Source organism: Haplochromis burtoni, unplaced genomic scaffold (genome assembly GCF_018398535.1).
Source record: "Haplochromis burtoni strain Fernald_Lab_line unplaced genomic scaffold, NCSU_Asbu1 Contig_1, whole genome shotgun sequence".
In the NCBI taxonomy this organism is placed as follows: Eukaryota; Metazoa; Chordata; class Actinopteri; order Cichliformes; family Cichlidae; genus Haplochromis; species Haplochromis burtoni.
This window is the reverse complement of record NW_024582362.1, coordinates 6,318,223-6,330,405: the sequence shown is the minus strand read 5'-3', so window position 1 is coordinate 6,330,405 and position 12,183 is coordinate 6,318,223. Positions and strand designations below refer to the sequence as shown.

The following is a 12,183-nucleotide window of genomic DNA, read 5'->3' as shown; positions in this document are numbered from 1 at the left end:
TTATTCTGGTGAAGGGCTACCTCAGTATTTCTGTAGGTGCTCTAAAAAACCCCAAACCAAACCAAACCACACAAACACAAACACATACAAAAATAATTAATTTTGGCCTTGCATTACCACCAAGGACATATACTCTAAAGGCCTGCTGAAACACTGGGAGAAATCAAAATCACATTGGTCAGTAATAAATAATTTAAAATGAGCCCTTCCAGTGCAACCAGCTAGTATTCTTCAGGGAATTCATATACCACACAAGGACAGATATTTAAGTTTACCCTCTCTGTCCAAGGGAAACATTAACCTCATCTGAGTGCAAATGTCTTTCTGAGCTGGTAGATTTGAGACGAGCTCCTTGGCAATAGGCTTTCTATCACGCCTGCAGTTCCGATTGATCGTCTCAGCAATCAGCAATTAAGTACTAGTGATCAGAGCCTGGGAAGGGAGGAGGGGGTGGGAAGGAGAGTTAGGAGGTAGCCTCCCCACCCCGCTCCTGTCTTGTCAGCCCAGGAAAGGCTTCACTCAGCTGGGGTGAGTTTGGCCTGGGGCTGGGCTCACTGGTAGAGGTTAACTCCAGCATAAATAAGCATCTTTGGACTCATTACAGGGATTAGAGAGTAATTCGCCTGCGAGGAAGGAGACGACTGCCAGGGTTTTGGTACAGTTTACTACAGTCTTATAGGGGCGAGGGCCCTGGAGATTACAGAAAGAGAGAGATGGAAATGCAGCAAAAGAGAGAAAGGCCAAGGGAAAAGAGAGGCTGGCTGTCAAGTGTGTGTGCGTGAGTCAATCCAAGCCCCCGGCTGCCCCCTTGATCTTGAGCATGTTGGGGTGCTGTGAAAACGGATAATGGGAGTTAGAACGACCGGCCTGTCTAGAGAGAAGTGTGCTGATTGTTATAACTTTCCCTCATCTCTCTCTCCTCCACTTAACTAAATAAACACCCAAGAGGTAGCACTCTATCAATTTTAATGATGTTGAAATACAATTTAGGCACAAAATACACAACAAATGCTAATTTGGCCATGATGAGAGGCATCAGAAATTCCTCCCATTATTTATTCAGCTGACTTTTTGCATTTTTCATCAGAACAAATATTCCCATTTCAACAAACACACACACACTCATACATACACACACGTCAGCACAGAGCCAATTTGGAGCATAAATCAACACGTTCACTCATCAAATATATGCTCTGTGTCGTTCTCTGCAGTCTGTCCAGTGCACCAAAGACAAATAGTTCCTTCCAAAGTCCAGTTAGAAAAACAGAAGGGGCAGCAGACTGTCAATATGTGCACATATACATTAAACATCGCAGGCTGATGCGTGTTCAGAAAAGACATCATGGAGATAAGTCTAATTATAAACTTGTACATGACAAAACCTTTAAAAACAAAACCAAACAAAAGCCAGCTGAAATTTCATAGCAACTTCATTTCATTTCTTCTGTGTGTGAGATGATTATCACCTGTCAGTCATCTCCACCTCCAGCTTGACCAGCTTGGGCTGCCCTGCTTCTGCCCCGCACTTGGGACAAGTGAGATAAGGGTCGGCAATGCTGTGGCTTTTAATGCAGTAGTAGCAGAAAACGTGCTGGCATCCCACCGTATGAGGCATGGTTGGCCACTCTCCGCACAGTCCACACTCTTTCCACAACTCTTGCCCTTCCCTTGCTCCCTCCCCGCTTGCACTTTCCCCCCCAAACACAGCAGACAGTATTGTTGCCTTCAGTTTCTTTGTATTGATCAGTGGGAACAGGAAGATGAGGAACTCTGCAAAGCCATGCCAAAGTAGTTCTCGGTTCATGTACTTGTAGTTTACCTCCCGGGCCACATTTGGCTTACTGAAAACCGTCTGAGCTCCTGTGATTCTTTCAGCGAGGATGGGATGCCGGCCATTCCTTAGGAACACAAGGAAGTTGATCAGATTTGTGAACTTAACAATACCAGCAACAAGCGTCAGCGCATTACGGAGACCCCGATGGAGCAAACCGCTCTCTCTTTCAGACACAGATCCTTGTGAACTCAAACCCAAGTACGGCAGCAGCCTGTGGGAACGCTCTTGGAGCCAGAGGGGCCCTGCAGTGAGCACGGCCAGACCTAACTTCTGCCTGGGGGATAAAGGCCTGTAACGGGGAGACAGGGAAAATTTGCTGTGGTAGCGCAGGCTCAGTAAAGATTGCCCCACCGTGGCACTGTTAGAATAGAGTGTGAACCTCCATAGGAGCAAATGAAGCAAAACCCTCAGTTCAGGCTCCAGAGGAGTGAGGAAGCCTGGGCGGCAGTTTTGGAAGCACAGCGAGAACTGAGTCCACACTAGCTGCTCAAGGGCTGAGTCTAGCTCGAGGGCATCCAGCTGACTGATACGCAGTACCGGGGTCTGTGGGTTCATATCAAAGTGCGGGCCGTGACTTCTAGCAGTCTTTTTCTGGTCATTCTCACTTCCCAACCCTGCTGAAAAAACACAAACACCCAAAAAACAGAAAACAGTAAGGACATATCAACATGTTCTTTTCAATATTTTAATCAGTAGAAAAAAAGACAAAGTGACTGGGCTCTTGTTGCAGCCTGAATGTAGTTTCTGTTCATGTTGGCCCATCCGTCTTAGATATTATGATACTATGATTCACCAAATATTACTCTGACAAAGCAAACTTTGTGAAAATGACATTTTCCTGGAGTGAACAAGGACAGCCACACGCAAATGGTTAGACATGCTTTAAAAACAGAAATGGAAGAATAAAAAAAGGACTGAATGTAATACAGGCCGAAATCAGATAAAAAGCCAAAAACCCCACAAAAAACAGTCGTTTATTAAGGCCATTTCCCCCCAACACTGATAAATGTTTAAAGCCTTTACACCAGTTAATACGTTATTAATGTATAAACAATAGCATATTTAATGTATTCAAATCATGAACATAATATACACCAAGGCTCAACCATTAAAAGGACAACTCGGTCATTGGGAGGGCTGAGGCTCCGGAGGTGAAGCCCATCCTGTTAGGAAGGTCATTTTGTCTTTATACACAGGAAGGGAAATCACTTTTCACATGTAAAACCCGTCCTTAATGCAACCTTAGAGCCTCGCCATGCAGAGGAGCAGGGGGTCTTAGACTGCTTTCCCCTGCATATAAACACACAATCCCCCCTGCACACACACACACACAGGAGCAGAAGCCCAGGGGCTCCTGGTGCCCGCTCCCTCTAGAGATAGGGGTGTGTGTACAAATCACATCACTAGGGATTAGGCTAACGGCACAGTCTCTGGTACACCGTAAACATCTGCCAAATGTGGAACAATTTTCTCCCCCCTCGATTCGACTCCATATGGGATCTCGCCATTGTGACATCAGGGCTATTTAGTGCTGCATACGTTTCCAAACCGCTCACAGTTCTCCAGTTTTATCTGCCATTTCCTCAAATGAAATACTTAAAGAAGTGAAAGACTAACTAATGCAGGGAGAGACAGAGCAAGAAGGCCACAGAGAGAGAGGGAGAGAGAGACAGAGAGGCCTTTTTTTGACAGTGACTTTTGTGTCTCGCCGAACAGGATTTGTCACGAGGCTTTAAAAGAGATTTCAGCCGGGTAAATATGGCAGTTTTGACAGAAGGAGAGAGATGATGGTCACTTTAGACGTTTTGAGGAGGTGAAAAAAATAAAATTCTAACGTGCGCAGGCAAAGCTTGGGTTTATTGTGGTGGTGCACACAACCATCTGTGTATTCAAGATGTTTCAATAGGGCTAGGATACACGGTCCAACTAAGTTAGAATTAGCAAATGAATGAAAGGAGTGAATTCACGCTAAAGTAAGCAGGTATGACAAATTCATTGAGCTGTATTTGAAATGCTGCCATGTTTGGTGACTAGAACCTCGCCTGTGACGGGAATAGAGTTTGGATTAAAAAAAGAAGAAGAAGAAAAGGGAAAGAGCAAGAGACGTAGTCTGAGTGTGTTTGCTAACCAGTAAACAGGCACTATTTGTTTAGCCTAATCTGAAAGTTTTTTCCCTTGATGGGAGAAAATGAGCAGATTATGTGTCCTCATGTGTGTGTGAGAGACTATGTATGTATGTCAAGCATAGCCTTGATCTATGCAGAGCTCTAATGCAGCGCAAACGTAATCTATCAGCCCACTGTTACACATACACACACACACACGCACGCAAATATACCGCCAGGTGGTGGAAATCCCTGTCACAGCAGCAGCTCTCTCGGGAGAGTAAACCCGGCCGGGTCCAATAGTCTTTTCAAAGCCTTTTATCGAGCAGTTTACAAGTTATGAATGAATATGTTTTATTTGGGGAAACACAGTATTGACAACCACCTATCAATAGTAATGTGACTATTGTCAAGGGTCTGTCAATATTAATGTAATTATGATGTAGAGGGATCAGAGGGATGCTGGAGTTGGGGGCCAAGTAACATCTCCTGCCCACTGCCATATCAATAGCTGGGATTGCTATTGACAGCTTCCCTTCAGACTTGCAGCACTTGCCAAATATATAACAAGCAGACACTTCAGTCAATGCCGGGCTGCCTATAAAAATTAAGCATTTGAATTTACAGGGCTTTTACCGCGGACAGCTGGAAATCCATGTTCCTTATGTAATAGTCAAAAGTCACAGTCAATGCCAGTGTTTACAGAGTAATGACACGGTGTGGGTGAGAGGACAGACAGCGCAGCATTTGCACGCACAAGGAAAAAATATACAAGGATATGAGCAAAGAGACTCATTCCATGATGTATTCACACACACACACACCCACACACACATGATATATTGACTTTATAATTCTCTTGTGGGTCAGCCATCCAACTAACTATGAGACTAAATGCCCTCTTTTGGAGAGTTGATAACTGACAACCACGAGAGTCAGAAGGCAAGTTAGAAGAGGTCGTTGAAAAAAAACAACAGAAAAAATAAAAATTTAATTTAAAAAAATCACCTGATATTTCTGAGGTCTTGCTGTTCTATCAGAGCAGTGAAAAATGTTTTCAAAACATTTTCCGGGGTATGTTAAAGGGTATTTTGATTCAGGTCATATGAGCGTTTATTTTATTTTTTCCCTTCCCCTTGTTTCCATAGCTTGTGCATCTTGTTCAGACAAAGATAGCGCACTGACTCAAGGCTGACTGCCATAGCTTACAGACAACCACAACAACAACAACAACAATATCCAATCTAACACGGAACACAGTGCAACACTGCTTCAAGGCAAAAGGGGCCATGACCAGTGTGAGGAAGGAGAGATGAGGCAACAAAAGCATACAGCGCATCAGTCTGAAGCCTTGCAGCTGCACTGGGTCCTCTGAAAACTAGACAATGGGCTGTAATGACAGCTACCCAACGAAAAAAAAAGACGGATAGGCAAAGACACAGACAAAGATGGATACGTCAGACAAAGCGTCATGAAACCGCCAACTGGGAACTGTGAGCTAATGTCTACTGATATAGTGAAAGAAAAAAAAACTTGGGGAAACGATAGCCAAAGAGCGAAAATAAAGCATGGGTAGGTGGGCAGATAAGCTCAAACCTCTCCCTAGGAGCTGACCTTGAGACAGACACAATCATGGAGGAGGGAACATTTCTGAAGCATACGTGGTTCAGCCCTACTGAGGTGTGGGCATCCAGGGAATACCCTATAGACAGAGGAAGGCCTCACTTTCTTCTTGACCTTGGCTTTGGTGTCTAGGGAGGTGTGAGACTGTTTAGGACAAGGGGACCAAAGGCTGTGGGGGGGGGATGCTGGGAAGGTGAACGTCTCTTGGGGATTGCACTTTGCTTTTTCTGTGCTCATTGCACACCGGTTGGAAAATGCACAGCTAGAAGTCTGGATGTAGCCCCTCGTGTGGTGTAGCGCTGAGATTCCTAACCACTTAGCTGTGGTTGTTAGTATAATGTATTTGCTGAAATAATGCATAAATGTTCACTTGGCTTTCTATGATGCTTGTAGCGAGAAATAGGCTATGCATTGGCAAAGCATGCTGGATTACAACTTTACATTTTATTCTCTCGCTCATGTAAATTAATTTGTGTAAAAGCTCTGGTGGATAAAACCTATTTCTCTGAGCGCTCCAGTCAGTCAGTCCCCCCCCCTTCTCGTTCCCGCTCCCTCGCTTTATTGCCCTTCTTTCGCCAGAAACAAGTGCGGGGCCTATTAGCCGAGGCTTGCTAATGTCCTCACTATGAAAACGGATGAGAATGTCAGATTTAGAACTTTTAAGAGAGTGATGTCATACGGCAGACCACAGGCATTATGGGGACACTAAGATTACCCAGGCGGTAACCAGACTAATTGTTATGAGTCTGTTTCATGAAAAATGAATGTGTGCAGATGCACAGAGGGGTCTTAGGGCTGTGTGTGCGTCACACACTAATGCTTTATCAAGGCTCTCCTCTTTCTCTAATCACCCAAAACTCCAAGCCATTGGGGTAGGAGCCAAGTTAATGCCTGAATACAAAAAAAAAAGGAGAGGGGAAAAAAAAAAAAATTACACATCAGTTAGAACACCACATCTGACACACAAAAAATGTGCTCCGCTTAATCTGGTTTGCTCAGAAGGTGAATTATTTAAGAGAATTAATTGATTTCATGAGTACAAGGTTGAGTATGCTAAGGCTGTATGAGTAATAAGTTCAACGGTTTGCAGAAAAACAACTTAAAAAGTCATGAAACATTTAGAGCACAGAGAGAGGCACAATGAATGCGAAAAAAAAAGAAGCAGAATGGCTAATAAATGAGAGAACCAAAGTTGTGTCTTTCAGAGGAGTCAATGAGAGAGCAACTCATGCAAATAAAAAGTGTTATCCTCAGGAATATTTGATCTGCACATTTCTTGACCTCTCTTTACGCATGAAAAAACACAAACAATAAAAGAGTAAACATTTTAGCTTTTTAAAAAAACAAAAAGGAAAAAAAATGTGATGGTTAACTGAGGACAAGCCAATAAAATCTACAGGAATGCGAGGGCTACTGCAGGATGTGTTTGTCAATCAAACTCATGGTGCTGGGGCTACATGTAAGAGTTCATTCGGCATGTCTAATTCAAAGTGTGATTGGTTGATTTCCTTCAAAAGTAACCCAAAATACCTTCTAGTAATTTACACATTATATATTATTATCAGACAACTAAACATGAAATATAGACTATATTATAGTTAGATTAGCATGCTGGAGCTCCAGCAACACATATGTAAAAAATGCAAATCTTTGTGCCTTCCAGTTCCTTTTAGTCTATTTGACCTTGTAAAATTTAGATTGAACAGTAGTGCTAATCTTTTATTACTTTAAATTGCAAATATGAACATTCTTTTTCCAAAATTCATTAAAAGGATTGACACTATACATTGTAGCTTTTAGACTGTGGAATAAATTAATGTTGGATTGATTTTTTCCCCCCTCCAAATATGTGCTGATAACTATAGTGCCTTTAAGACTTGCCTTCATCTGGAAACTGTATAAAATAACCTTATGACCCCAGAGTGAGATCACAGCCTAGTTTAACTTGCGTGACTGCCTTAAAAAACACACTCATCAAAGTAAGTGTTTGGCTCCAGAGGCACACACACCACATCACACCACAATCTCATGCAATCAGCCGGTCCACATTCTCCTCATAATAGCGTTGTCTGCTTAATTTTTTTAAACATTTTTTTAAGCTTGAGCCCATCAGTCTTTAACAACAACAACAAAACCCAAATCTGCTCCATTTTGATAATAAGGCAAGAGCATTATGTGATAATCACAGGAGGGATTAGGTTTTGGCAGAGAGTGTGAGAGCCATACAGTCAAAGCCACTGGAAAAGAGAGATATAACCAAGAGACAGATAAGAGTAGAGCAGTGATGATTGGGATGAGAGAAATGAAGTGAGTAGTCTCCTGAAAATCAATAAGATCAACTTTGCCTTGAATCTCAATGTGGAAGGTTTTGATCTCTGGCACTGATTATTTAGGGGAATAATGGAATTATGTGCGGAGTTGCACAACATACTCTTGAAGGTGCACACAGTCACAAGGTTACCATCCAAAGTTTCAGCTGGTATACACACCTGAACCAGACTCCCGATGAATACTAATTCAAAAACGGCTGGCTGATTGAACACTATGCAGTGGTCACTATACTCATCAACAGCCATCAACAATCGATACGATTTTAAATGAAAGCGTGCAGGAAAAGAGGGGGGACAAGCAAGCGGCTAACACAGAGACAAAATACTGGTACAGCAGCGAGGAGCTGATAACATGTGACGACGAGCCTTAACAGCTCGGGGAAAAAAGCAGACATGCCGCTATTGAGCTTCATGTGGGCATAGAAGAAAATAATGCAGGCTTATGTTTTTTCAGCAGGGTAATGAAGTCATATATTCATATATTTACCCATCGCTTTTCGGGGTCGAACTCAATGTAACCCAGTCTTCCCTGAAATGTCAACAGCACTTGTATTTCCGGGTTGTACATCGTTATCCCGCCTCCTAAAGAAAACTCACCAGTAGCGGGTGTGTACGTCACGTTTAGGAAACCCGTGATCAAAATGAGCCAATCGCACAGCGTAGCGCCAAAGCACTGGTTAAAACCTGCATACCGTCTGGGGAAAAATAATTCAAACTCCTCAGTTGTAGCAACGATACATAGCGACCAACTTGTTAAGAAAAGCAACGGCAATTATTTACTCAGTCTTAAATGTCAAGTTCATTCAAAGTGCCGGGATCTTGATTTGATTTGTTTTTTTCCAGGTTACAGTGTACTTGCCTAAACTATAAGATTTTACCAAACCGAGATTATGACTGTTTTTAGCTAGCTTTTTGCAAGCCTTTATGCAGTTGACTTAGGAAACAGGTGGCAGGAACTTGGAGCAATGCGTGCAGCTTGCACACAGCCAAGGAAAAGCTCAACATTGTCGGAAACGCTTAGTCACGCTTCTCACCTGTCTTCTTGCTCAGGTGAAAAAGAGCTCATAGTAGCCAATCAGAGTCCCGAAACAGAGCTAAACATTATTAAAGAACTACTAAACGAGTTCAGAGGGCTTCGCGAGCTGAAGTTAAGATGCTTGGAGGAGGACACCAGTAGAAGGGGAGAACTACCACAGGTGAGTAGTTGTTGTGCCACATGTGAAATGCACGGTGTGGGTAGCGTGGCCGAGCGGTCTAAGGCGCTGGATTTAGGCTCCAGTCTCTCTGGAGGCGTGGGTTCGAATCCCACCGCTGCCATTATTGTTAGTCCTGGCGTAACATCCGGTTTAACTTCAGGACAAAGTTAAGAAGTGTAGCATCAGATTTCTTGAGGGAAATAATAAATCCAGACTTTCTGTTCGCACTTTATACAGCTACGTTGAAACACAGGAATCCAACCCATTTATTTAAAATAAAGAGCTCCTTAATAGTATCGTGTTTTTTCCTATTAACATTGGAAACAAATGCTAGTCGTCTTAATGACGATTCTGCACACGCCCTTCCAGTAGTCTGGACCCTGGATTGTGAAAGATTGTTTTTATGGGTCCAGACAATTGCATAAAGTACGGGTTAGCAGACACAGTCTCTACAGCATGTTTAGATTTAGGCTAACATCTATTGTCATTAGGCTATAATCCATCCATTACAAATCATACAGCATCCTGTCCACCTTGACTCTAACATCAGAAGATGACCTCTGTCTTGTCAGACAAATGACAGGAGGAAGCGCAGCGGTGCTTTCATAAAGCCGCAGCACTTGTAACAGGTGGCAAATTGCATTATGTTTCCATCTGAGCGGCAGAGATCAGGAACACAGAGCCACACTCATATTTAAAAAAGAGAGGTTTCTAATCATCGGGATCGTCATGTAACATCTTTTAGCAACAGAATGTAGCTCGTGTGAGCTGGACTGTGCATCAAAGCAAAAATAACAAGGTTTCAGAATAGGTTATGGTCAGCCGGCCCCAGTCGAGGGCCAGCTTAACAAGGTTATGATGTTCAGAACCCAGGAGCTCCCAAGTCCTAAAGGTTGATGGGGACACTTAATCATAAAGCGTGTCCGCTGAAAATACAACATCCATTATTGCATGAACCCATTGTAGGTTTATGATGTTTCTTAAAATGTTGAAATGTTTGAGCAACCTGCCAGTTCAAGAATTCATTTTTTTTCTTATGCTTTAGGGCACTTATCACAGCTAGCTTTTCCAAAAGTGAAAAGTAAGTAAGAAACAACAACAACAACAACAAACAAACAATGTCAACCCTAGAATGTTACCGTACTGTCACATTTGCCATCTTTGTAAAGTTACTTTCCCTGAAGCTAAACATCAGTATAATGTTATGCATCAGGGGACAGTATAAACTGCTTATTTACTTTTGGCTGTAGGGGACAGATGTTTTTTAGCACAGATGTACAGGTGGTCCTCTAAGGCAATATACTTCTTAGGTTTGTGGCACTTCCTTTTATCAGAGGGACAATCATTGTATGTGTAGGGTATCTGGAAAACTGCAAAAGCTCCTTAAGCTAAGTGGCACAGGCTTCTTTTTTTGTTTTTTAACCTGGAATAAGAAAATAAAGAATACGGTTAGGTTATCAGTTTTTGTAAGTAATAAAATCTGAACATTGAAATGCCTTCTTGAGTCTTCCCTACACTTTGAGTGCATGATCACTAAGTATTCCTTTTCCTATGATAGAGGGCAGAGGTCATCTATTGTGAATCTTAGGTGGGCTTCTGTGTGAAAGCCACAATGATCTGGCCTCTTTGTCTGGCATATTCAGCATTATATAAAGGTTTTGGAAAATGAAAAAGAAAAAAAAAGTTTTAAATGTCACAACCAGTTCAGTGAATAAAATATGTCAAGGATTTAGATACTCAAACAGTGCCATAATAACAATAAGGCTTACTGACTTAATGTAAGTAGAATCAAAATAGTCACTGGTGGCTTTTGACGATCTCTCTGTTTCTTATTCTCTTTTATAAACTGTTGTATTTTGGCTCGTTCTTCGACTGTTTTATATGTCTCGGGTACTTGTTGGGATAGAATGAGAGCCTGTGGACATCTCACCACCAACATGTTTTGCACTTGTTGTCTTTAGATGTATTTGTTTCAGTTTGTCAGAAAGTTACAGAGACCTCCAACCTGCCCGGCCATACAATTGATCATCATTTAATGTGTTTCGATGCTAAATCAGATTCTTCATCTGCTCTAAAGACGGGTAAGATGCAACTAAATAAGAAACACATTATTATTTTGTGTTTGCCTGGATCTCTTGCCTTTCCTGTGAGGTGTCACTGGGGATATAGTCCCTGTTTTAACACCAAGAAGGAGTACTACATTTATAAGTGACATGCTGGATTGAGGGGATATATGTTGCTTAACTGCACTGTGGTTAGTGTTTGTGCACACTCCCATATTGGGATTCATCATTTTGACTTTTAATGAACTTTTTATTATTGGATATTTTAATAATAATCTTACTCTGCCCTGTTTATGGCCACCAACTCAGGCCAGCCACTCACTAATCTGTTACAGTATTCACATTGTCCCAGAGAGTCTCTAGGCCTGTATGACCGGGGCCTAACAATGACCATAATCTGTACTCAGCAACTAATTAAACATATAAACTCTCAGCTTATTAAACCACAATAATTAACCACTATCTTATCCTGTTGTACTGTTGCTCTTACAGAAGAAAGTGGACTTCCTGCAGTCTTACGTGAATGACCTCACAGACCACATCCAGGTGCTTGTTCAGACCATTGAGGATTTGCAAAGGGGAGCTGGACAGAACCATGATCGTGTTTTGGCTGTAAGATTTTATAAATGGCTTCATCTTGACACAGATGTAACTGCGCCCAGTGCTTTTTTTTTCCTGGCTCAGAATGGGCTTACAAGAGGTGACTAGCCATGGCAGTAAGCATGACTGATCTGCGTACTCTGAAGGCAAAGTTACCTTGTTACCTTATTTGACAAAAATCGATGCATTTTTCTCTTATTTCTGTTCATTCGATCAACAAAAATGCTATTATGCCTGACTAAAAAAGACCAAAACCCTCTCAGAAAATAATTTTATTACATGATCAAGGGTTGGAGGGCTCTTTTTGTGGCTGACTTAAACCTCCTCAGGTTGCCAAAAATTCCTCTGCACATGAAAAGGCCTCTTGTCTTTGTTTTTAATATATATCTTCTGTAATTTTAGCGATTTTACAGTGTTCTTTTCTTCCTT

At 42.1% G+C, this 12,183-nt stretch overlaps 2 protein-coding genes and 1 non-coding gene across 5 annotated transcripts in view; 2 read left to right on the top strand and 1 right to left on the bottom strand.

Annotated features, from left to right (window-relative positions):
• On the bottom strand, positions 1-8,491 carry pex2 (peroxisomal biogenesis factor 2). 2 transcript variants are annotated; one of them, XM_005912040.2, is made up of 2 exons: positions 8,383-8,491; positions 1-2,454 (listed from the first exon to the last, which is right to left on the bottom strand). In XM_005912040.2, exons 1-2 carry the CDS (start codon positions 8,384-8,386, stop codon positions 1,466-1,468), a joined length of 993 nt encoding a protein of 330 aa, XP_005912102.1. In that variant the 5' UTR covers positions 8,387-8,491; the 3' UTR covers positions 1-1,465. The 2 variants fall into 2 exon arrangements, with proteins under 2 accessions (XP_005912102.1, XP_005912103.1); XM_005912041.2 differs by having other exon boundaries at positions 1-2,451; positions 8,383-8,480.
• A 75-nt stretch (positions 8,492-8,566) lies between these two features.
• LOC102296427 (golgin subfamily A member 6-like protein 22) overlaps positions 8,567-12,183 on the top strand; it is a 93,284-nt gene continuing 89,667 nt past the window's right edge. For both annotated transcript variants that reach the window (XM_042213722.1, XM_042213696.1), the window contains exons 1-2: positions 8,567-9,091; positions 11,647-11,766. In XM_042213722.1, the coding sequence (XP_042069656.1) occupies positions 8,861-9,091; positions 11,647-11,766 (351 nt within the window). In that variant the 5' untranslated portion in view covers positions 8,567-8,860. The remainder of the gene's footprint in view (positions 9,092-11,646; positions 11,767-12,183) is intronic.
• On the top strand, positions 9,131-9,212 carry trnal-uag. The gene has a single exon. It is a non-coding gene; the product is annotated as a tRNA-Leu (tRNA).